Below are 24,313 nucleotides of genomic sequence, written 5' to 3' on the forward strand. Positions count from 1 at the left end.
GAGGTGGAATTTATATGAATGAGTTGTTTTGGATTAAGGGAACAGTCATCTGGCTGTGGAGTAGAGAAGTACCTTAGAGTTACAAAGTAACAGGACAGCCTCCACGGTCAGAGGCAGGTTTCTCTTTCCTCCACCTCTGTCCACTTGAGTTAAGTGGGACCTTATATTAATGTATCAGCAAACTGTGTGGGGCACATGGCCGTGTTCCCTGAATCTGTGCTCTTGATCCTTTGGTTCCTTCTGGGAACTTAGCTTTGTCTTGTGACCACAGGTGGTTCATCAAAGTGTTGCCCCAAACTCCACTCAAAAGGTGCTCTCCTTCACCACCACGACCCTGGACGACATTCTAAAATCCTTCTCTGATGTCAGCGTCATCCGAGTGGCCAGTGGCTACCTACTCATGGTAATTCTGAGCTCCCATGGGTTTGTTTGTAATTTCACTCTAACGGAACCTGGTTTTTAACTGCCTCCAATAAACAAGTATGCCCAAGGCAGAGACAGGGCTCAGCCTTGGAAGGATTTTAGAAGTGGTCCCTACCCTGTTGTGTGGTGTTCATAGTGTTAAGTTTTATTGTTGGGATTGATTGGTTCTGCCTTTGGATGGGTGGGGGAAACGTTAGAATCGTTACACATTCTAATGGCTCTTGTTTTGTGTCCTCCCCTTTCTCTCTCTGATTCCCCTTTGTCCCCCTCCCCCAATCATTCTGCTTGCAGCTTGCCTATGCCTGTTTAACCATGTTGCGCTGGGACTGCTCCAAGTCCCAGGGTGCCGTGGGGTTGGCTGGTGTCCTGTTGGTGGCACTTTCAGTGGCTGCAGGATTGGGCCTCTGCTCCTTGATTGGCATTTCCTTTAATGCTGCGACAACTCAGGTACTTCAGGGGCCATTCATTGCTGCCCTCTGGCCAAGACTTTTCCTGGCCCGCCAGCCCCTTTGTGTCTCTTACCTGAAGAGTCTGTAAAACCTTTTCTGTGAGGGAAAGGGGAGGGCTGGCTCTCAGTAGACCCATCTGGTCTATGGGGTAAAGGCCTGGAGAGCTAGTGAAATGGGTCTGTGGGTAACGGCACTCACCATGTAAACCTGGTGGTCTGAGTTCAGTCTTGAGAGCCCACACAAAGGTAGAAAGAGAGAAAGGATTCTATACAATTGACCTCTGGCTTTCATATAGTTACGTGGCGGCATATTCCTGCACACATATCACGTGTATATATACATACATTAATAATGCTTTTTTTTTTTTTTAATTCCCGGGATGTTCTCGGTAGATAGAGACACTCACTTAGAGTAGTTTATATCATTTACTCAAACCCTGCCTCCCAAACTCTAGTAGGTGTTAGAATCCTTGAAGACAAAGGTGACTAGGCCCAGTCTGCTAGAAGGCACAATCTTAAATTTTCAGCATTTCTCACTGATGTTGGTCCAGGGGTCACCAGGAAGCTTTAGTTATGAGTTAACTAGCTTTTCACTTTTAATTCTAAAACAAGTTCTTGTACCCTGACCTCAGAAATAGAAGCTTATAAGCACATCTGAGTCATAACTGAAAGATTTTTGTGGATGCTAACCATCAGATAAGTAGGTTATCCACAAAGTTGGCATAAGCTCTCTGTTAGCACCTGCAGGGCACTGGCTTCAGTGTTTACCTGAGTGAGTACCGGGCTAAAGCTGTCGTTCGTTGCCTGTGTTTCTGTAGGTTTTGCCATTTCTTGCTCTTGGTGTTGGTGTGGACGATGTCTTTCTCCTGGCCCATGCATTCAGTGAAACAGGACAGAATAAGAGGATTCCATTTGAGGTAACAGCAAGGAAAAGCATGATGTTTGGGAGTCACTCAGAGCCCTCTCATTTCTTTAGCATTTGTCCTGTAGTTTTTCCCACCATCTGGTCGACCCTAAGTCAAATGACATGTTACTATGAGAGATGCCTGTGGAAATGTAGGTGTCTTGGCAGAGTACCTCATGCTCCTAAAGCCCACATTTGCTTCTGTGGTTTTCTTTGGCTGTGAATTTGCATTTAAGTCATCACTATCTTGAGCTTTCCAACTGGGGAGATGGTAACCATGAGGAACATTGTGACCATGAGGGAGGAGGAGGAACCAACAGGACCTGGTGTTGGAGGGGGTTAAGATTGTTGGAACATTTCCCTGTTCCTTAGACATGGTACAGCCAAGTATTAGAAACCGCCACAGTGTGCTTTAAGGGGCGGCTAGTACAGACTACAGCCCTCAGCACTGTGGTTTGTCATCCCCAGGACAGGACTGGGGAATGCCTCAAGCGTACGGGAGCCAGCGTGGCCCTCACCTCCATCAGCAATGTCACTGCCTTCTTCATGGCTGCATTAATTCCTATTCCTGCGCTGCGAGCATTCTCCCTCCAGGTGAGTTTACAGCGGGCAGATCCCTGTGGCTTGGCTGTTCGGCACCCTTGCTCTGCTTTACCTGAGACAGCACTTAGGTTACAAATCAAGACCATGGCAGCAGCGTTTGGGTCTCGGTGCTTCAAGGCATGACCTTGGTGCTCCTTCCAAAACCAGTTCCAAGGTTCTTTACCTTCCTAGACCTTATTATCCAGGAGCTGTTAATATGTGGAATTGTACTGTGCAGTTTAGATCGGCGAGCTCAAGGATACTCTTTAAAGCTCTCCTTGGCTGCCCCCTACTTCTAGACTACTCCCCTTCCAGTCAACTTATATTTCCCTTCTCTAAACAGCTCCAGCCCCACCTCAAGGCCTTAGAAGACCCTACTGGTGGATGTAGATAGGATTGTTTTGAACCCTGGGCCTGACAGTTACTGTCACTCATACTGTATGATGGTGTGTTAGCCACTTGGCTATATCCTGCAGGAGCATCTCTTGGGGGTTCGTGTCTGCCACCACTTTTCCCTTTGTTGGCGTTTGCGTTCTCTCCTTTGGTTCCTTACTCATCCTTAGGCTGTTTCCAGCTTAGAGTGCCTGGCACTCACTGTGTGCGGAGGCTGTGTTGTGGGCCTCATCCATCTGCTTGCTCCCTCCCAATCCTCTCATGCCCAGGGAATCAGCCTGAAGAGTCTGTTCCCAGGTGTGAGAGGAGCAGCCATGGGCCATACCTCATAGTTTCGGTAGTCCTTAGCAAGCCAGGAGTGGCCACTGCAGCAGAAGAAGCAGGCTCTCACGTAGTTGATGACACGGTAGAAGGTAATTGAATTAGCATCAGGTCTTTAAAGCTACAGCTGTGTCCATTTTATTTTTTAGAGTAGGCTCTACAACTCATGAGGCAGCCCGCTGCTTGAAGAAATCACTTTGATGTATTTGTACGAAACTGTTAAGTTTGTACTGCTCAGGTGCTAAGAACTAGGACCAGGAAGAGAAAGTGACAAATGGCATCTTTTGTGTTCCTATTTGCACTCTTAAATACACATTTGTGGACTAGTAGAAACAATCCCTTAGGTGTCTGAGCTTCGTCTCCCTGCCTACTGTGAGCAAGGGGCAAGCCCTCCTTGACATTTAGGGTAAGCTCTGAGACTGAGGAGAGTCTGTCAGTCACAGCACCAACTCCTGGGGAGGAAAGAAAGAGACTTGTCATAAACATTGATGAAAACAGAGATAACAGTGGGCTCATGAGTGGACTCAAACCTGCTTCTGGACAGAGATCCAAGGAAATGAAACTAGCCAAGTGCCTTGTAACAGGAAAAATAGGGGAAAGATTCACAGTGGCCTCGGTGGTACCACCGGTGTTCCGGAGGCTGTTTCCCGCAGGCGTGAATCTGCTGCATGCTCTTCTGTGTGTGCCCTTGCTCGTGTGCAGCTGACTCTGGATTGGCGATGGTCCTGGGGTGTTTTATTAATAGGACCCTCTCTGTTGATGCTGTCCTTCCCACTGCCTGTCCCCTTGCTGTGTGCTCCTAGCTCTGCCCTGTCAGCTCCCACACATCTTCTTTCCCTCATTCTCTCTCTCCTCTCCACTCAGTACTGATGGTTCATCAAGGCAAACTGTCCTCCCTTATTGGTATCCCACGGTGTGGTCTCTGAAAGCTACGTTGAGTTTTCCTTGAGGATAGCCTTTTAGAAAATCCAGTACGCTAAGTTCTCCCAAGGTAAGCACCTTACAGAGACAAAAAAAAAAAAAAAAAAAAAAAAAAAAGAATTCTTTGCATTATGGGGGACTGTCAGGGCTTCCAGAGAAATTCTGTGCCATAATGAAGTGTGTAACATTTGCATTTTTCCTTGTGAAACTTTAGAGATTTTTTTTTTTTACCCTGACTTAAATGGTAGGATTCCCGCTCCCAAATACCTTCAATCAGCCTTCACTGTGGTGTTAGTTCCTCGGTGAAAACCCCCAAACTAAGACCTTTACCCATTCTAATGATCAAGGGCTGCTTTTTAAATATCTCTCTCTCTCTCTCTCTCTCTCTCTCTCTCTCTCTCTCTCTCTCTCTCTCTGTGTGTGTGTGTGTGTGTGTGTGTGTGTGTCTGGGGCGGGGTGGGGAGAGAATGTGTGAGTGTAGAGCAGGAAGATCAGGTCTGATCTTCCATTGCTTTCTGACTTGAGAAAGGGTCTTTCACTGAGCCAGAAGCTTTTCAGTCACCTGGGCATGCTGGCCAGTAAGCTCCTAGTAGCTTCCTGTTTCCACCCCAGTGCTGGGATTTGAGACACAGGAAGCAGAGGACTATTCAGCTTTGTATGTGGATGCTGGGAATTGGTTGTATTCAGAACTTTTCCTGGGAAGATGCAGCGTACCCGTGTACTCACACATCTAATGTGGGGAACCTGTACTAGGGCTCTCTAGAGTCACAGAACTAATGGTAGTCTCTATATAGTGAGGTATTTGTTGGTGACATAGTTTGTTGTCCAACTCCCCAATAATAGTCGGTAGCAGCTATGAGTGCAAGTCCAAGGATCTAGCAGATGCTCAGTTCCACAAAGCAAGAAGGTGAAGGGAGCCTTCCTTCTTCCATTGTCCTTAAGTAGGTCTCCAACAGGTGTATCCTAGATTAAAGGTGTGTCCCACCACACCTGGATCTGGGTTGTGGAGCTCAGAGATCTCCTTGCCTTAGTGTCCTAAGATTCATAGCCTCTATGCCTCAAGCAGCCGGGAACATCTCAGTCTGGGACGTGAGTTGTTTGAGACTGGGAAGGCATTGTTGTCCCAGAGAAGAGGATGTGTGTCCTCAATAGTGTTCCAGTCTCAGTGCTGGTGGGAACTTCTCACACTCACCTGCTACTTCATAAGGTCTTCGGAGCCCTGCACATGCATCTGAGGTGTAGTTAACCTGTTTTGTGAGAACTGATGAGGTTCTTTTACAATCACCCAGGAAAGGAGTTGGGGGTATGTAGAAGACTTGGCTATTTTATGGCTTTGCAGACCTAACAGGGGACCCTTTATTGAAGGGCATCCCTCCTGGCTTGCTGTTTCACCTGGAACATAAACCCCCACCACTTCCTTCAAAAAGCCCTTTGTGAAGCGGTACCAGCGGTGGCTAGGCCTCCTTCCCTCACCGCAGCCCATCTTCCGATTTTGCAAAGTTCTCAGAGGCTGCCTTTGGAAAGCTTTACTAAGAGGTTTTACTTTTTAAACGAATTTCTGACTATCTTGGCTGTTTAACATTCTCCTTCGATTTTCCTACTCAGAACAGGCTGCCCTTGGATGTCCTGTCGGCTTTGCCTAATAACAGCCCAATTTTGCGATTTTTACTAGGTCAGCAGGAGATTTGCCCAAGTGCTGCAGAACCTAACCCTGTGTTTATTCTAGGTTATGGAGCAGCTTTTGAATTCGTACTTATTTATTCTACAGGGCTATAATCACACACTGGAATTTCTTTCTGCTTAACTCTCCTTGACCTTGGCTGTTACTCACTAACACCCCCCACAAGCTGCTCCGGGGCTGGGGCTACTTGGAATGTGCCTATTAAAAACCTCGGGGGACACGTGTGAAATTTTATTTCATTTTTTTTTTTAAGGTGACATGATCGACTTTACGTGCAGCTTATTGATCTGGGTTGTGTAATCTCTTAGACGAATTCTAGGAGAATGTTTCTCTTTGGTTTTTTGTTTGTTTGTTTGTTTGTTTGTTTTGTGTTTTGTGTGTGTGTGTGGTTTTTTTTTTTTTTTTTTTTTTTTTTTTTTGAGTAAAGCATTCCAAGTCCTTTCTGTGCCTGGCTTTGTGGTGAGGGTAGCTTGGTCAGGTTAGTAAGTCTGTACTGGTTTTACTCCAGCCTGTGTAACGTCTGGGGTTCTCCCATTTTAGTCACACTTAACGATGGGAAGGTCTACTGTCTGCTGCCCACCCTCTGTTTTTCTGCCAGCTCTGCTTTCCTACACAGCAGAAGGGTGGTAAGAGAGTGGTGTTCAGAATATCTTTACATGGGGTACTGTAGAGTTGGCTCAGTGGTTAAGAGCATGACCTGCTCTTCCAGAGGTCCCAGGTTCTGTTCCCAGCACCCACATACCAGCACACGTATCAGCACCCTTGTGATCCCAGGGACCTGAGACCCTCTTCTGGACTCGGAGGGCACTGCATGCACACAATGAGCACACACCTTCAGGAAAACCCCCATACACATACATTTTTATTAAAAGCGATCTTCGAATACAAAGCAACAAGCCACCTGGGAAGCATGTTGGTGACGTTAGTTCTTCTTCTGCCCCAGGCTGCCGTGGTGGTGGTGTTCAACTTTGCCATGGTCCTGCTTATTTTTCCTGCCATTCTCAGCATGGATTTATACAGACGCGAGGACAGAAGATTGGATATTTTCTGCTGTTTCACAAGGTATGTTTTCAGGTGCCAGAGGCCTTTATTCTTTGGGATATGTATATATATAAAGACTGTTTAGAGAAACTTTCCGGTCTGTGGGCTTCTTCCAAAGGAACTGTAGCTAACAGGGTTTGGGTTATTATGATGGAGGTAGGTAATGGTATTAGAGCTCCCACAGTTTCCCCATCCTGCACCTGAATATTCCCAGAAGCCTCTTACAGAAATTCTGCTACATGTGGTCATTTTCCTCATTACAAACCTGTGTCTGTTCGTCAGTGAACTGTTTTGGGTGCCTGGAGCAGAGCAATGCTGAGAACTACCTGTTTAGAACACATTCGGGATGGTGGGTTTTTGTCTTTAGTTTTTCTGTCCTTTGGCGATAACGGTTTTGAAGGGGTTTATGGTCATTTCAGGATCAGCTGCGCCTTGGCTTGGGCTCGGCTACGACTCCATATGGAGCAGTTAGGTGATGCTTACAGAGCTAATGGGTAGCTTTAGTCCTCAGCAGAAGTGCAAGCCCTCTGCCCGCCATCTATACCCCAGGTGATGTATGTACTACACCCTATAGTGCGAACATTCACCTTTTGTCTTTCAGCCCCTGTGTCAGCAGGGTGATTCAAGTTGAACCACAGGCCTACACAGAGCCTCACAGTAACACCCGGTACAGCCCCCCACCCCCCTATAGCAGCCACAGCTTCGCCCACGAAACCCACATCACGATGCAGTCCACCGTTCAGCTCCGCACAGAGTACGACCCTCACACACATGTGTACTACACTACCGCCGAGCCGCGCTCCGAGATCTCTGTACAGCCTGTCACCGTCACCCAGGACACCCTCAGCTGTCAGAGCCCTGAGAGCGCCAGCTCCACCAGGGACCTGCTTTCCCAGTTCTCAGACTCCAGCCTCCACTGCCTTGAACCCCCCTGCACCAAGTGGACTCTCTCTTCGTTTGCAGAGAAGCACTATGCTCCTTTCCTCTTGAAACCCAAAGCCAAGGTAACCCTCCACCGTGTGTGGCTTCCTGTCTTGAAGAAAGATATGCGAACGGTTGGCACCTTTTGGACCCATCACCATGTGCATGTGTGCTATGGGACGGGTCCGCCAGAGGCCAACTGCAAAAGCTCAGGACCATTCGATGAGCAGGTTCCTACAGGGGAAGGTTCCATATAGCAGATATTAATACGAGTCTATTAAGCTCCCCACTTTGTAAACACTTTTCTTCTTCATGAAATTGCTTAAAACGAAGATTTAGCGTGGCTTTACGTTTTTCCCTCTGGGAGACCGACTCCCTAATTTGCCATGCTCAGCCTGGGCTGTTACGTAGAAAGGAATAAAGGAATCGGTTGGTACCGGTCTAGGAGGGATCGGGAATGTTCTTCTGGGTCTCATCCAGTGTTCCTTTGTTTGTTACAGGTTGTGGTGATCCTTCTTTTCCTGGGCTTGCTGGGGGTCAGCCTTTATGGGACCACCCGAGTGAGAGACGGGCTGGACCTCACGGACATTGTCCCCCGGGAAACCAGAGAGTATGACTTCATAGCTGCCCAGTTCAAGTACTTCTCTTTCTACAACATGTATATAGTCACCCAGAAAGCAGACTACCCAAATATCCAACACCTACTTTACGACCTTCACAAGAGTTTCAGCAATGTGAAGTATGTTATGCTGGAGGAGAACAAGCAACTTCCCCAAATGTGGCTGCATTACTTCAGAGACTGGCTCCAAGGTAGGGCTGTGGCAGGCAGCCGTTGCTTTACACATCTCTGTCATTTTGGGGTCTTACTCAATGATTCCTTTCTGACTACCATATGAGGGTGTTGTGTGGTAATGGAAGAACATGGGTTTTTATTGTTCTCTCTGTCTGTCTGAGACAGGGTTTCCCTATATAGCCCTGGCTGTCCTAGAACTCACTCTGTAGACCAGTTTAGCCCTGAACTCTCAGAGATCCTCCTGCCTCTGCCTCTTGAGTGCTGGGACTAAAGGCGAGCACCACCACACCCAGCTAGTTTTTTTAAGATGTACTGTGTATGTTGCCTGCATATATGTATGTATGTGCATCATGTATGTGCTGAATGCCGGAGTTCAGAAGAAAGCATTGGATTCCTTGGAACTAGAATTGTGGGTGGCTGTGAACCAACTCATGGGTGCTGAAAACCAAACCCAGGTTCTTTGCAAGGGCAGTGAATGCTCGTAAATGCTGAGCGCCTCTCCAGTCTTGTTTTATATGAAGCCCACTTCTCTGGCCACCTCCCCCAGCTCTGGCTTTTTGTAACTGTCTGAGCAAGAGCCTGTTAGCTCATTCATGAACATACAGTGGAGAGAGACATTTGGAAACGGGGAGTCTGGATGCTTCCGTTGCTCTTTTCTTCCGGGTGGCAGCTGGTTGGGTGGCCAGGTGAAAATTAAGAGTGTTTGGTGGGATTTCTGAGCTGTCTGCTAAAATAGCAGTGGATTTGGGGTCAGCTGTTGTGTGTTTTTGACCCTCTTTTAAAATCCCACTCATATCCTTCGGGTTCATGGCAAATTTGAGTGGAAAAGCAGAGAGATTAGCTTGCTCTCCCTGGGCCTCCACGTGCCGTCATCCAACACTAAAATGGTGTGCGTGCTTCACCCTTCAAATTGACCATAGACACCACTGACTTCCAAAGAGCTTCACACCCTGCTTTTGCTGATGAACTTAAAAATGCCTAGCTACATCACATTGTTTCACAAAGGGACAAATCCTGCCCCCCTCCTCTCCCTTCTCCATTTTATCTGCTGATTGGTATGTGAGGGTGTGTGTGCACCACAGTACACATATTGAGACCCAAAGACAACTTTTCTTCTTTCCACCATATGGGTCCTGGAGATGAAACTCATCTGGTTTGGTGACGAGCGCCTTTTACCATCCTAGACACATCTCTAGGAAATATTAGTCAGCTGTGGGGGGGGGATGTAAGACGGTCTATACACTACACACTGACTGACTGTGAATGGCGTTCAGTGGTTCCCAAAACATCTGTTCATGTTGACATGCACAAATCACAGTAGACAAATCAGGACCATTATCCACACAATTCAAGCAAAATTGCTTTTATTGGAGTACCCAAATGATTTCGACTCTGGTATTTGTTGGCTTAGAATATCCCAGTTGCTGTCTCAATTTCCCACTTAATTAGGCTTGTTTAAACACATATTTAAGCACCCTCTTTTTGTCTTAAGTCAGTACTCTGTATATAAAGATCCCCCTTAAGTTTGCATTAGGTGGTAGGCAGCTTGATTTGACTGGAATTGGTGCTGAGCAGGGACTAGAATTTGCTTGTCTATGTGCGCCAGGTCCAACTTTGTTTGGGGGACGGTGGGGAAAGCATGACTTTATTGTTACAGCCCTGGAAACCCAGAAAATTAACTGGAATTCTCTCCACATTTTATTTTTTTACTCTTGGTCCTCAAGGCATTGTTTGTTTGTTTTAAGTAGTGAATTAACAAAGAGCAGAACTGTTGAGTCTCTGCCTCCCCCCAACCCCCACCCCCAACATTGACCAAAGACATGCAAATAACTCGCCACAAATGACAGAGAAGTCTGCAGTGCTGAGGGGAGGATGGTGTTTGCAGAGTGTGCCCTCCAGTGTCTTCCCCTTGGTGAGGCCTAGGCCAAGATTGGGAACTTGAGGGTCACCCTTTTAAAGACCTGTGTAGAAACCTGTATATTTGAACCACATTCTGGTTGCTAAGCAAACAGCACCAGTCAGACTGTTGTGTCCATGCTTGCTCAGATGGTAGAATCCCAGCAGCCCTGCAACTGTAATGCCTTCAGAGTCCTACAGAGCACTGGTCACAGACACCAGGGCTCTAACCTGTAGAGGCATTATTTAGACCTACTGAGTGGTTACTTGGGTCTTTGTGAACATTCCTTTCAAATATTTGTGTGTCATTTTGAAGTTCCTTAAACAGCGCCCTGGTCTTTGTCCACACTCCAGTAGTTACTTTGTTTTTTCAGTCCAAAAAAAAAAACTTAATGGCTAATACAAGCCATCCTGAAAGTCAGTCCCTGGGTTAGAACCCAGGACAGCACTCTCCCTTTGAGAAACAATATCCCAACCTCTCATAGACCATCTATGGTAAAGTTGGAGTTGAAATCTAACTGCTTCGTGTACAGAGGGGGAGAGGTTATTCGTTTTTTTACTCAAAATGAATTATATGAATGAAATACATTGTTTCATTTTCAGTAGCTTATATGTTTGAGTAATTCCTTTAGCCTAGATTCAAAATAATGTTCCATGTAGTGTTTCTAGTGAGAGAATTGCAGCTGAAATGTAAACTGTTGGAATGTAAATGTCATCCAAGGGGCAAGTGTTTGGTGTCCAGCCTGTGGAAGTTGACATTTTTAGTGGTCAGTCAGAAAATACTAAAGTGGTCGTGAAAGAACTTTACTGTCCCTGACCCTCAGCTGTAGAGCACATTGGGGCCAGATTTGTAGAAAATGTGTTCTAAGGCGGTGGCAGGGCATACATGCAGATCCCTAGGTATTGCAGACGTCTCTGTGAATATACCTTTGCAATTGTAATCTTGGTTACCCACTTTGACACCAGATGATGCTGGTACCTCGGCTAAGCATCTGGTATTTTCCATGTACTTTGCAATTAACTTGTAACAGCACACTGTACTCAGAGTGGGTTTTCCACAACGAGTAATACTTGTGGAGCCTACCTGGCTTTAGGCTGCCTGGGCTCAAAGCTTAGCTCTGGCTGTCACCAGGGTCAGTCGTCTCATCTGTAAAATGGGAATGATGACTGTTCTCTCGGGAGGGTAGCAGCTGAAGGTGGACTGCCTGGAGTAGCACTGAGTTAAGAGGGACCACATAAGTCTGAAGTAATAAAAGCACCCCTCTCTCCTGTCTTGGAAAACATACCAGGACTCTTGTAGGGGGTTGGGGGAGCCCTTGTTCTTCTGTTTATTTTTTTTCCAGAGTTTGGGTCATAAAATAACATCTGTGTAGTGCTGCCACTGTGTGCAAATCTTACTGTGAATAGCTGTCTGAGACTGGAGACTGCCATCCCGGTGGTCCCTCTACCCTGGGCTCATGGGTGACCCTGCCTACTTCCTAAAAACAATACCCACAGCATAACAATGCTGAAGGGAGGCTTTTGTTACAAGGGCTGCTCCAACTCTTCCCTGTCCCTAGTCCCAAACACCTCACTGTGCTAAGCATTCACAGACCGGAGTATTTTTGTTTGTTTGTTTGTTTAGTTTGTTTTAGTTTTTGAAGTGCCCAAGCATGTCCTGAAGTGGAGTAAAATGTATCTCTCTGAGTAGATGTGTCTATGCAGGGGTCTCCTGAGCATCTGGGACTTGGGGGGTCTACTTGGGAGGTGACTGGTGAGCAGCAAGGCTGGTGGGGGTGTTGGGGAGAATACCCCCCAGGCAGTGCTTAGCTCCAAGTCTGGGTCACCAGGGCCCTGTCTTCTCTTCCAGCATGCTTACTTCTTTACAGCTGTAGCCAAACTGTCAGGTCCATAATGATGGTTTTGATTACAGCGGCCAAGCCCAGCTGTGTGTGGTGAGCTGGTGGGCTCGCCCATCCCCCAAGCCCAGAAGGCTCCCTCTTTCCCGCCCAGGGCTTGCGGTTTGTCATCTGTTCTCACAGAGCCCCCACAGAGCTTCCCTGTGTTGGCCCGTGGCTTCCTGTTCTTAAACAGATCCAAATTTCCCCCGTGAGGTATTTCCTTGTGAGGTATTTCCTTGTGCTCTCTCTCCTCCACACACCCTTCCACTCAGGAGAAAGGGTGGCAGAGAGGAAGAGAGCAGGAGAGGGAATAGGTGTTGGCTGTGATCTTTACACGGCCTGGCAGCAGGTCCCCACAGCCTGTATGAGCTGCGCAAGTCAAACAGATGGATCGGGTTGACAGAGCTGTGTTCCCAGGGGCAGCCAAGTTGGGAGCTTGAATGTGATTTTACTGCTTTGGGTAGATTTTCTGGTCTTGGTGAGGAGCTCCCTGACATTGCTCCCTGGGTGGCGTGAAATGGTTAATGGGTATGGTATGTGTCTTCTCCCCCATGCTTTCTCTTGCTGGAATAGTCAAGAAGGAGGGGGGAGGAGGTGGATGGAGGTCTGAGCCAGCCTGGCACTTGGGAGGCAGGTGGATTTCTGTTATTTCCAAGCTAGCCTGATGTATGTAGTGAAGTCGAGCTGTAGGCCAGGCAGAGATACATAGTGAGATCTCCCCCCAACCCCTCTTTCTCTCTCTCTCTCTTTCAAAGGAAACAGGGTTTCTCTGTATAGCCCCCACTGTCCTGGAACTCACTCACTATGTGAAACAGGTTGGCCTCGAACTCACAGGTCTACCTGCCTCTGCATCCTGAGTGCTGCAGTGAAAGGCTTGAACTGCCATGCCCTCCACTCCCTTCCTTCTGCCTGTGTGTTTCCCTTTAAAGATTTGTTTTGGTTTGTGTGTATTATGTACCCATAGAGGCCAGAAGAGACCGTTACTACTTCTGGGGTTGGAGTTACAGGCAGTTTGTTTGCCTCCCGGAGTGGGTTCTGGGGTCTGAACTTGGATCCTCTGAAAGAACAGCCAGCTCTAAGCCATCTGTCTTGTTCCTGGACTTCCGTTCCTTAGTTTAAGTAAAGCCTGTGTGTTTTATTCTCCCCTCTGAGCACTGATTGATTAGCATCAGTTGATTAGCACCACAGTTCATTCACTAGTAGATCGATCAGGAGTCCTTCCTTAAGTGAGAGGAAAGCTGCAGACAAGTGCTCTGTCCTGCCTGCTGTCCTCCGCCTAATCCCGCTGGACCAAGGCTCTTGGGCCATGTTTTAACATGTTGCACATGCTTCTGTTTCTAGGACTTCAGGATGCATTTGACAGTGACTGGGAAACCGGGAGGATCATGCCAAACAATTACAAAAATGGATCTGATGACGGGGTCCTCGCTTACAAACTCCTGGTGCAGACCGGCAGCCGAGAGAAGCCCATCGACATCAGTCAGGTATTCCCGACGTTTCAGGACACTGATCAGTTACGTCTAGGCAGCTGACCCGTGGAAGTTGGGCTGGCAGTGTGTAATCCCACCTTGTGTTTCGTGAGGACCTGGAGTGATAGGAGACGGTAGGAAGAAACCTGAGCTGGCTCTGAGCCATCTAATCCTACCATCTAGCCGTGTGACCTCAAGTTATCCAGAAGGCTTCCCTTTCCCTGCCTGTCAAGCAAGGGGACCGGTGTTGCCTCTAAACACAATTAGCAATGAGCAGAATACAGTGCTGACACTGCTGGCTTTTCCCAGTGGTGGGAAGCACCGACCCGCTCTGGGCTTTCAGAGTTTAGTACTGAAACGTGTTATATGAAAATACATTAGTGTGGTGGTCTCAGCTATGTTGAGACATGGGGCGATGGATTTGTTTGGGGAACAATTATTTGGACAGAGGTTGGGTCGGTGGGTGGCTTTAGAAGATAAGAGAAGTCCCTAGAGTGGCTGAGGATGTGATTGTTATTTAATGCTTTCTGGGGCCAGCTTGGACCCAACAGTAGATGCTGAGTATATAAGCAGCTTGCTGCTCCCGAGTACAGCAAATAAGAGCATGCATGGAAACATCCCTGCACCTCATGCTGCTTCCTCCACAGTGTGATGAAAGCCGTTGTTTGCTAGTTTTCTGTATGTGAAGTACTTAGACTCTAGCATAGCCCTTTTGGTTTCCTCAGGCATGTTCAGCGGCGCTTTTGCGCCCTGGATATGGGGAGGTGAGTCCTGGGCCTCTTCACTCTTGGTAGTTTACTTTCCAGAAAACATCTCGTTAGTGATCTTCTTGCCAGCTCTGCATATTGTCCTCTCTCCCTTCCGCTGGCACTAAAGGTGACAGATTTACAAAGTGCATCGTTCAGAGTCATTGTGGAGTGTGGAGTGTGGGGCTTTATAGCGGCGTGCAACAAACTGCGGTGCCCAACAAAGCTGCAGCAGACCGGCCCGCCTGAGAGGATAGCTGGGGCGGGGAAGCCTAAGGGATGCCTATGGCGGGGCCAGGCACTGAGATATCACTTCCTCTCCTGGGAGAAAGAAGAGCATGCTGCATGTGTAGAGGCCAGGAGCTGTGCTATGTAATTCCAGAGACGGTCTGAGGACCTACAGTTGTTAGAGATCCCGCGGATTAATTGAATCCAGATCCCTGCCGTCTAGTTTCTCCCCCCCCCCCAACCGTTTCTTCCACTCTCTTTATCCCTCCCCGCTCTTCTCTGTGAACTCCTGTCACTGGCATTTGTTAAGAAAGACCAAACGTTGGAAGGAGGCCTGGGTCTAAAGTAAACAGGAAATTTTTTTTTTGATGTATCTACCATATATATATAATCCACGCTGCGTCTCGCCGTGTCTTTGACCTAAGCAAAGTCCACAAGACCTACTGTAGAGAGCAGATGTGGCCACTGAATCTGACCAAGGTGCAGAAGTGACATTTCTCAGAAGGGCCCTGGCTATGTGTCTTTGTCTTCCCTGTTCTGGCAATGGGCATTTTTTTTTTTTTTTTTGAATACACAGGTCATCAGAGGCTGTGTTCGCAAAATTTATACAGATGTTGTTTTATTTTATAGCTCCTTCCATTTACTGGGTGGTATTTCCTTCAGTGTTAACAACAGAGGTTAACTGCACACAGACGTGGATAGGGATGCTTGCCAGGTTTCCCCCCTGCCCCTCCTATAAATATGTTTTTCCAGATTGTTCATTCCCCGCCTTGGCTGCAGACAGTCTTTTTTAGCATTCAGATTTAATTGGTTCAGCCAATTCCTGGGCCATCTGCAGAACTGTGTGTTTGCTGTAAACACACTGGTGATTGCATCCCCCAGAAAGTGTATTTTGAAAGACATCAAAGGTATTCCTGTGGGACTGGGGGCTCTGCAGAGGCATGGGTATTCTACTGTTTGTTGGAAATGTGGGTACAAAGCCTTGCTCTCCCAGCAGGAGTGTGTTTACCCCACAGCCCGCTCTGAATGACCTCTGTTCTTCCCATTTTGTAGCTGACTAAACAGCGGCTGGTGGACGCAGATGGTATCATTAATCCGAGCGCTTTCTACATCTACCTGACTGCTTGGGTCAGCAATGACCCCGTAGCTTATGCTGCCTCCCAGGCCAACATCCGGCCTCACCGACCAGAGTGGGTCCACGACAAAGCTGACTACATGCCAGAGACCAGGCTGAGAAGTAAGTAGCACTCCTGTTCAGAGAGGCTGGGAGCTCTCGGGGGCTCCTTTAGTCGCTGCCTGGAGCTCAGCAACAGCCTCATTTGTTGACACTACCCAGGGTTCAAAAGTGTAAATAGAACAATGTATTTCTTTTAGTTTAAAACTCTGGGAGACAGATGAGGACGTGTAATGGAATACAGCCCTACATTCTCACATTGAGAAGTGAGCGTTTCTAACCTCCTCTTGTAGCTTGAACTCCAGGCATTTCTCCCAATGCCAGCTGTCCCGTGTGAAAGCCGAGGACGCCTCCACATCGAGTGTTATTTTACTGTTGCCGGGTTTTATCGCCAGGGATTGTATGTTTATCTTAACTTCGTCAACCGTGGTGTTGAAGGGGTTTCTGGCATGTTGGGTCATTTCTGTAAGCCACCAAGCACCTGTGCTCTGTCAAAGCTGTTTAAACTGGAGAGGAAAAGTCTGTCTACATCAGTGCGATCCTCTTCCCTTCACCTCTAAGCCTGGGGTTTGAGAGGTGGCTCTGTGTGGATTTAATTTGCATTTATGTTAGAGATGTTAGTAGCAGCTTTGGATATTGGGCCAAGAGAAGACATTAGAAAGAAGACGGGTGCTTTTTGCAAATGGGGCAGGCAGCAGTCAGAACTCTCCTGTACCTAAACCCCAGAGCCTGGTGGCAGGCAGCCAAAGCTTGTCTTAATGAAAATTTATAGTGGAGATTATAATAGGGCAAATCATGTTTAGCAAGTCAACTGAATGGCCCCAAAGGGTGTGGAGCACGCAGGGCAGTAACTAAATGCTTGTTGTGTGAGGATTTCTTCCCCGGTTGCTGAAGACTTAGCATTAGAGAAGCAGAGAAGGCTTAAGTTGCTAGGTCACTAAAGGCTATGTCACTAAAGGATATGAGAGTGTAGTATTTTCTTTTCCTGCAAGGCCTGACTCTGGGATTATTTTGGTCTTATAAATGGTCAAGGAGAGCAGATTGATGTAGAAACAAAAGAGTATTTTCAACTTTTAAGTCTTATGGTATTTAGACCTCACAAATTGTAGTTTCTTCTGGGCTAATAAAATCAAAGCCTGAAAGAAAGAAAGAAAGAAAGAAAGACAGACAGACAGACAGACAGAAAGAAAGAGAGAAAGAGAGAAAGGCAGATCGTAGCAGATCATAGAGGTCTTCCGCTGCCTACCCAACTCCTACCCCCCTGCCAAATAAAAATCAAAGGGTTGATTATAGGCTGGAGAGATGGCTCAATGGGTAATGAGCTTGCCACACAAGCATAAGGACTGGATTTGAATTTCCAGAACCCACATGAAGCTGGGTGTGGTTAACATATTGGTAATCCCAGTGCACATGGCAAGATGAGAAGTGGGGGGGGGGGGGGATGGGAAACGTTCCTGGGAGTTCCAGAGCCAGCTAGCCTTGAATATGCAGCAGCAAACAGCAAGAGACTTTTCACAGGGAAGGCAGGAAAAGACTGACATCTAAGATTGTTCTCTGACCTCCACATGTGTGCCTGTACCCACCAGTGCTCATTGTGTACATGCAAATGTTGGGAAATTTTAAACCGACTGTGAACGTGGTAGAGGCCCAGAATCATTTATTGTTCTTGTTGTTGGTAGAAAGGTAACGAACAGGTGGACTTTTGGGGGGAGTTCTCTTTATTTCACACCCTTGGTCTGTGGAGTTGGGATGAGGAAGATCTTCACCAGCATCCCTCACTTACCTCACGTCTCCTCGCTCTAGTCCCACCAGCAGAGCCGATCGAGTACGCTCAGTTCCCTTTCTACCTCAACGGCCTGCGAGACACCTCAGACTTTGTGGAAGCCATAGAAAAAGTGAGAGTCATCTGTAACAACTACACGAGTCTGGGGCTGTCCAGCTACCCCAATGGCTACCCGTTCCTGTTCTGGGAGCAGTACATTAGTTTGCGTCACTGGCTGCTGCTAGCCATCAGCGTGGTGCTGGCCTGCACGTTTCTCGTGTGCGCGGTCTTCCTCCTGAACCCCTGGACGGCCGGGATCATTGTGAGTTTATTGCAAGGGTCTTTATGGAAGTCAGATTCCTTTCAGCACAGCTCTTGCTGCAGCCGGGAAGTTTTGTTTATGTCTGGGCTTTTGGAGGAGGAGGGGATGGATTGCATCATCTGAAAGATATTTATTCTACTTGAGGTGGCGAGGTTCATGGGGAAGGTAGATCCTTTGAACGCCAGAATCTGTGTCCCTCTCACACAGCATGAAAGAAAAGTGCACGGGGGTGGGGGGGGGAGGCTTTGTGAGCAGGCCGCATAAAAGCGCTGAAACTTTATTAAGTCAGAAATAACCAAAGTATAAGTAATTTTCTAATTCTGAAGTCTCATCGCGTGTCCTCGAACCAGAAAGTTCTTCTGTGTGTAATGTGGAAGCATGCATAGAGAAGTTTGTACAGAAGTTAGTGTGGAGCGGGGGAGGATGACACTTGGGTGTTTGTCCACTGGGTATACTATAACTCCTGGGGAAAAATGGTGAACTACCACTCAAAACCAGTTTGGGGCAACTGTTCTCCACATCGCCCTTAGAGTTGAAGTGAGACTTGTGTAGTTTCTGAAACCCTGGCCTTGCTTCAGCTCCATGAACTGTCGTATTAGCCTCTAAAATGCCAGGATTATAAAAACGGGTTTTGTTTCTGCGCCGTCTGGGCAGCAGGTACATGAAAGGTAAATGTTTAGTCTGCAGAAGTCTTCACAGCACTTAAGCGGTGGATGGCGTCCATCTTGCACTGTTTCTCCCGGCCACTGCCACCACCTACTGTCCTATCCCCATGAGGTAAAGATCATTTTCTTTTACTCTTCCACATGATGAGAATGAAGGAGAGTCACAACAAAAACCTCCTGGGTTATAAGCCAGTTTTCTCCTCCTTGGCACAAGAAACTCCAAAGTCTGCCGTGTAGAGTTTCTCACCATCCCCCACACATTGTTTTTTTTGAAGGTGAAAGGCTCCTTTGCTTAAACCTGAGGGTCTGCTCTGTGGCTCCTAGTTGCTCCCCATCTCTTCAAAGCACAGAGGCCCCCATAACCTGACACCTGACCAGCAGTGGCCTAGCCCACTCTCAAGTCTCTTCCTTTGCTCCGTAGGCTCTCCAACCAAAGCACAACTTCTTCACCTACAAAACCCTTTACTCAACCCATCCTATCAGCTTTCTATAGGCTATAACCTTTAACAATAAAATACTTTGCAGTGTGAACCCAAGGAGTTAAAGGACACTTTCTGGTGCTTTAAGGTTCCACAGCTGTCCTAGCTATTAGCTCCAGGACCCCTGTGTACCAGAGTCTCCCTGAGGCCCAAGACAGGTATATTAAAGCACTGTAGTATTTACATGTAACCTTGCACATCCCTCTGTGTACTCTGAGTTATCTCTAGTGACTTACAATACTTACTGCAGTGTAAATGCTGTGTAGCCGAGATAATAAAGGGAAAAGGCTGTACTCCGAGGCAGTTGTTCATAGACGGCTCCAGTGTGTGGTCCCTTCATTAGAAAACAAATTTGCAAAGATTACTTACTAAACTGGTAGGTAGCTCAGCCATTAAAGTACTTGCTGCACAAAGCTGCGTGAATGTGGCATTAGGTGTGATCCAGTGAGACCTGGTTGTTAGAAACAGGAAGATACATGTGCCAGCCAGCCTAACCAGTGAGCTTCCAGGAGGCTTTGGAGAACAACACGTATGTGTGCATGCATGTATGCACACACATCCATTAAACACACAAACACTCATACATACACACTCATACATACAGTCACACATGCCCATACATACACATACACGCACCCATACAGATACACTCACACACTCATACGTGCATTCGTACACACGGGCACACATGCGTGTACAAATGCTAAGCTTTGCCCTCGAAAACACCCTTTTTTTTACCCTTTTTATCATGACAATAGGTTGTCCAAACATCCCTATTCCCACAGAAGTTTGAAGTGTGTGACAAGTGAGTTGTCCATGGGTAAAGGGAAGTAAGTACCTTACCTAGCATTTAGGTGACAGGTATCTTGTTCTCTTCACCATCACCCCCAAGATGAAGCCACTTTGGGACTTTGAGTTTGTAGTGTTTGGTACTCTAGCATGCCTTGACCTACTGTGTGCTTCTCCTTCAAGGTCATGGTCCTGGCTTTAATGACCATCGAGCTCTTCGGCATGATGGGCCTCATTGGGATCAAGCTGAGTGCTGTGCCTGTGGTCATCCTGATTGCGTCTGTTGGCATCGGAGTGGAGTTCACCGTCCACGTGGCTTTGGTATGGGGTGGGGAGGGGGATTGGCTCACACCAGCAGGGCTTTGAGCACAGTTTTCCCAAGGAGGTCTAAAAGGTTTATGATGAGAGGCGCACTGTAGTGTATTTAGAGAAGCCTCTCAGGGTGGTGCTGGTTTGTGCGCCCTCAGTTCCTAAGTTGTCACCATTGTCCCAGGACATTCTGTGTGTTTGGCAAACATCCACACTGTTTTTTAAATACAGTCATAAAGTGAGGATAAAGCAAGGCCTCCCTCAGAGGCTTGGTGGGGACAGCATAATTGAAGGTGAGGTAGCTGGCAGCCACAGAAATACCCTCAGGCTTGTGAATGAAAGCCTCAGTGCACAGCCCTGAAGAGCCTGCTCTTCCACCTCAGCCCACCCAGCTCTGGAGACCTCCCAGCTTCTGCATGCGTCCATGGTAGCAGAGAACAAGAAAACCAGGGCTGGTTTCACCAGGACGTTGCCCCCCCCCCCTCTTTATACACTGCTTTGTTGTTGGAAGAAATTAACTGGAAAGAGAGTCTGGAATCCAAAGGATGAGCTGGGTTATTCTCCACACTGATGAGAAAAAGTACTTAGAAGCCTCGTAGTGCTGGGCGGTTTAATTTCTGCCTACACACGTCCTCGCAGTGTTAAGTACCTGGGGCTGTTCACAGGCATTCAATAAACAGTATTGACTGAGTAAATTCGGGTGTTTGGAATGCCCACGTTGGGCCTAAGCGACTGCTTTTCCAGCATTGTGCCTTGGGTGTAGCACACAGTGTGTGCCTCTGTAACCGCTCAGAGCTGTTAGCGCTCTCACAGGCTGTGAACAGGGATGTTCAGGGGGAACATGTTTTGAAGCCATTAGTAAGATGATGTTTAGGAACAGTATCTCAGAATGTGCCCATGTGTGCTCACACGCGAGTGGTGCCCGTAGAGATTGGAAGGTAACTGATTCTGTTACTAAAAAACCATTCGCCTAGATTTTTTTTTTGGGGGTGGGGGGCAGATTCTTTTACTGGCCAGGAGCTTACTAAGTAGGTTAAGCTGGCTGGTGAGGGGCAAAATCCAGGGATCTCTGTCTGTTGGGATTATAAGCCTGGATCACCTTGCTTTAGGTTTTATTCAAAATATGCATTACCACTAACCATGGCTCAGTACTGTGAACAGGGAGGACATTGCAATAAATTCAGATGCAGTGAGACCAAGTAAACTCTTGATCATAGGTTTTGGAGAAAAAGGCGGAGGCAGCATCTAGTATCTCCTGCAGAGCTGAGGCTAAAACAGTCAGCTCATTTGCTAGAGGGCCTGCCTAGCTAACCTCACAACCACCTGCTGCTCCAGCTCCAGGGAATCTAAGGTCCTCTTATCTCCTCTGTGTGCCCCAGGCAAGCACGTGGTGAACAGACATATGTACATACATACGAGCAAAACACCTATACCCACACTTTTTAAATATTTTTTTTCAGAAGACCTGATAAACAATGCTTTATCATGACATTAGAAAGTCAGTCATCCTTTTGGCTAGGTTGCTACAGATGACTCCACCCACCTCAGAAATTTAGGAAATACTTAATTTGTAGGGTAGGGGGTATAGGTATGGCTTGTCTAGCCTGCAGGGTGCCCTGGGCTCTGTCCTCAGCACTACATAAAACCAGGCATAGTAGTGCACACCTGTAAACCGTGGCCGTCCAGAAGGAGGCTTCCAACGCAAGGTCATTCTTGTGCACTTAGTGAGTCTGTAGACAGGGCGCTGCGCTTTACCTCACCTGGAACGTGACCATCTCAATCTTCCCTCTGCTCAGGCCTTTCTGACAGCCATCGGGGACAAGAACCACAGGGCTATGCTTGCCCTGGAGCACATGTTTGCTCCCGTTCTGGACGGGGCCGTGTCCACTCTTCTGGGTGTGCTGATGCTTGCAGGGTCCGAATTTGACTTCATTGTCAGGTAAGCAGAAGTGGAAGAGGAGGCTTGGTTAAAAAAAAAAATTATTAGTCGTCTTTTCGGCTTACTCCTTCTCTGTCTGGTGCATCTCAGCCTGTCTCTTCCAAGCATCCTGGTCTAGCAGGATCTTGGGTTAGAATAGAGGCAACTCCACAGCTTAAAAGAGCACACGGTAGCCCGAGTGTTGAGATCCCAGTTGCAAATATCTACAGAGAGACGATGGTGGCCTCCAGTAATTGATGACTTTCAGCTTCGGTTCCCTCTCCTTCAGAACTGTGGAGGGGATGGGGAGGTAGTTCATCAGGGTGCTAGGAAGGCACAAAACCTTAGGTTCCATCTTCCATACCGTGTAAAACAGGTGCAGGTGTCTTATCTCCGTCCCAATCTTTGGCTTGAGTTTGAAGATAGCCAGAGGTGCATGAGACCCTGGCTTAAAGCAAACTATAGAAAGGAAACATAGTCTACCTCCAGTGTAGTCACCTAGCTCTAAGTACACATGGAAATGAGTACAGTGTGCCAGATTTTGTGTGTGTGTGTCCCTTCTGAGGCTTCATAAATGCTGGACACCTGCCTGCAGGGTCAAATTTAGAGACTGTAAGCTTGACCCGTGTGCACCTCTTTGCTCCATAAGGCAGGATTTTGTTCCTTTGGGTAAAATGCTGAGACTCTGCAACATAAAGGACCGTGGGTTTTCATTTTGGAAAGACTCTTAACTGCCCAGGAAAGAAATAACTCTAAAACAATGTTGGCTTCACTGGGTGACTACTGGATTAAAACCCTGATCCATTGGAGAGGGAAAACCAGTGTCTAGAGATACTAGTATGTCTTTAGACTAAGAGGCTGTGTAAGTTGCTCCATGTCTGTTCTTGATAGCGTTGTTTAGGTTTTCCTTTATTGGTACTCTTTGAAACAGGATCGCTCTGAACTTTCCTGGTTGGGTTACAACTCCTGTACCTTCTGGCTACTCTTCAGACTACGTTTCAGGAGAAACACCAGTGTGTATTAAAAGTAGAAAAGAGTGAAGAAGACAAGAAATGCTTTTTAAGGGGTTGGGTGTTTTGGGTTTTGTTTGTTTGTTTATGAAACAGGTTTCATGTAGCCCAGGCTTGCCTCAAACTCTCATAGCAGAGAATGGCTTTGAATTGTTGGTAGTCCTGCCTCGGCCTCCTAAGTGCTAAAATTATAGGCCTGTGAGACCACATCTTGCTCTAATCAAGCTTTGCGTATGTATATACACAGGCTAGCCACATAGGGGAAGTTCACGGTTTCAAATCAAAAAAGGATTTTTAGCTCAAAGTCTTAGCTGTGAATGCATGGGACAAGTGAATTCAGTCCCCATTACCAGAGGAGGAAAAAGATAGGGGCTTGAGTTCATTGACCAGTCTTGAGGCATAACCCCTTGGGCGGCCAAGCTTCTGGCATGTCCAGCTTTTTGAATGAGGGTACAGTTGGCTCCTGGTACGTACAGTAGGCAGAGATTGACTCCATTTCAATGTAGACTAGAGTCCCTATATAATATACTCCCTCATCATCTGGAACGATTAAAGCACAGATTGACAGAGGCTTTAGCAGACAGCTCCCAGGTGAGCCTGAGCGTGCTAGTATTCACACAGCCTATCGGTAAGTTGGGGAACTGCTCATTCGATTCTCGTTTGCCGAATACCACTGAGATGGTTGCTGTAACTTAGGTCCTGGTCTGGTATTGTTTTGTTTTAAAGTGTTGATTTGGTGTTTGTTTCTACTGCACACCTCTTACACAGATACTCGCTTGGTCTTACTGGTGTAAATGGCCAATGCCAAACAAGACTGATTGGGTATGTTCTCTTGGCTCTGCCAACACAAAGGTGATGCTGGCTTCACAAGTGCCGTTTCTGTGATTACTGGCAAGTAGCAGGTGACCCATCTCTGCTGTGTGTCTCACGGTCTGCAGGGATTGGGAGATAACAGCTCTCCTTAGGCACTTTAAAGCCAAAGTGTGCTGAGACCTTGCAGGTCAAGTCAGCTGAAGAACTGGTTAACAGCCTTACTAAGGAACCTAAGGAACACAACCTATCCCCTTGTCCTGTCCTAGCTGGGCCTGTTCAGTCCCTCCAGAGATATCAGGGTTTCTGTTTCAAGCACTTAGAAGGGCTTCCCGTTTTCTAAAATAGGATGGATAAAGCCCTCACTGGAGTCAAATAAATGAGCAGACACTGTATACACTAAGCCGTCAGAAACCTAATTGGTCTGT

General features: G+C 47.3%; 1 protein-coding gene across 1 annotated transcript in view; it reads left to right on the plus strand.

The window, feature by feature from the left end:
* Positions 1-24,313, plus strand: part of PTCH1 (patched 1) — a 53,194-nt gene that overhangs the window by 23,856 nt on the left and 5,025 nt on the right. Inside the window, exons 9-20 of the mRNA XM_080936047.1 lie at positions 272-403; positions 715-870; positions 1,690-1,788; positions 2,244-2,369; positions 6,617-6,735; positions 7,316-7,718; positions 8,136-8,445; positions 13,546-13,688; positions 15,701-15,884; positions 17,625-17,905; positions 20,022-20,159; positions 21,944-22,086. Coding sequence (XP_080792173.1) covers positions 272-403; positions 715-870; positions 1,690-1,788; positions 2,244-2,369; positions 6,617-6,735; positions 7,316-7,718; positions 8,136-8,445; positions 13,546-13,688; positions 15,701-15,884; positions 17,625-17,905; positions 20,022-20,159; positions 21,944-22,086 — 2,234 coding nt within the window. The remainder of the gene's footprint in view (positions 1-271; positions 404-714; positions 871-1,689; positions 1,789-2,243; positions 2,370-6,616; positions 6,736-7,315; positions 7,719-8,135; positions 8,446-13,545; positions 13,689-15,700; positions 15,885-17,624; positions 17,906-20,021; positions 20,160-21,943; positions 22,087-24,313) is intronic.

This window comes from Micromys minutus (assembly GCF_963924665.1).
Source record: "Micromys minutus genome assembly, chromosome: 1".
NCBI classification, from domain to species: Eukaryota; Metazoa; Chordata; class Mammalia; order Rodentia; family Muridae; genus Micromys; species Micromys minutus.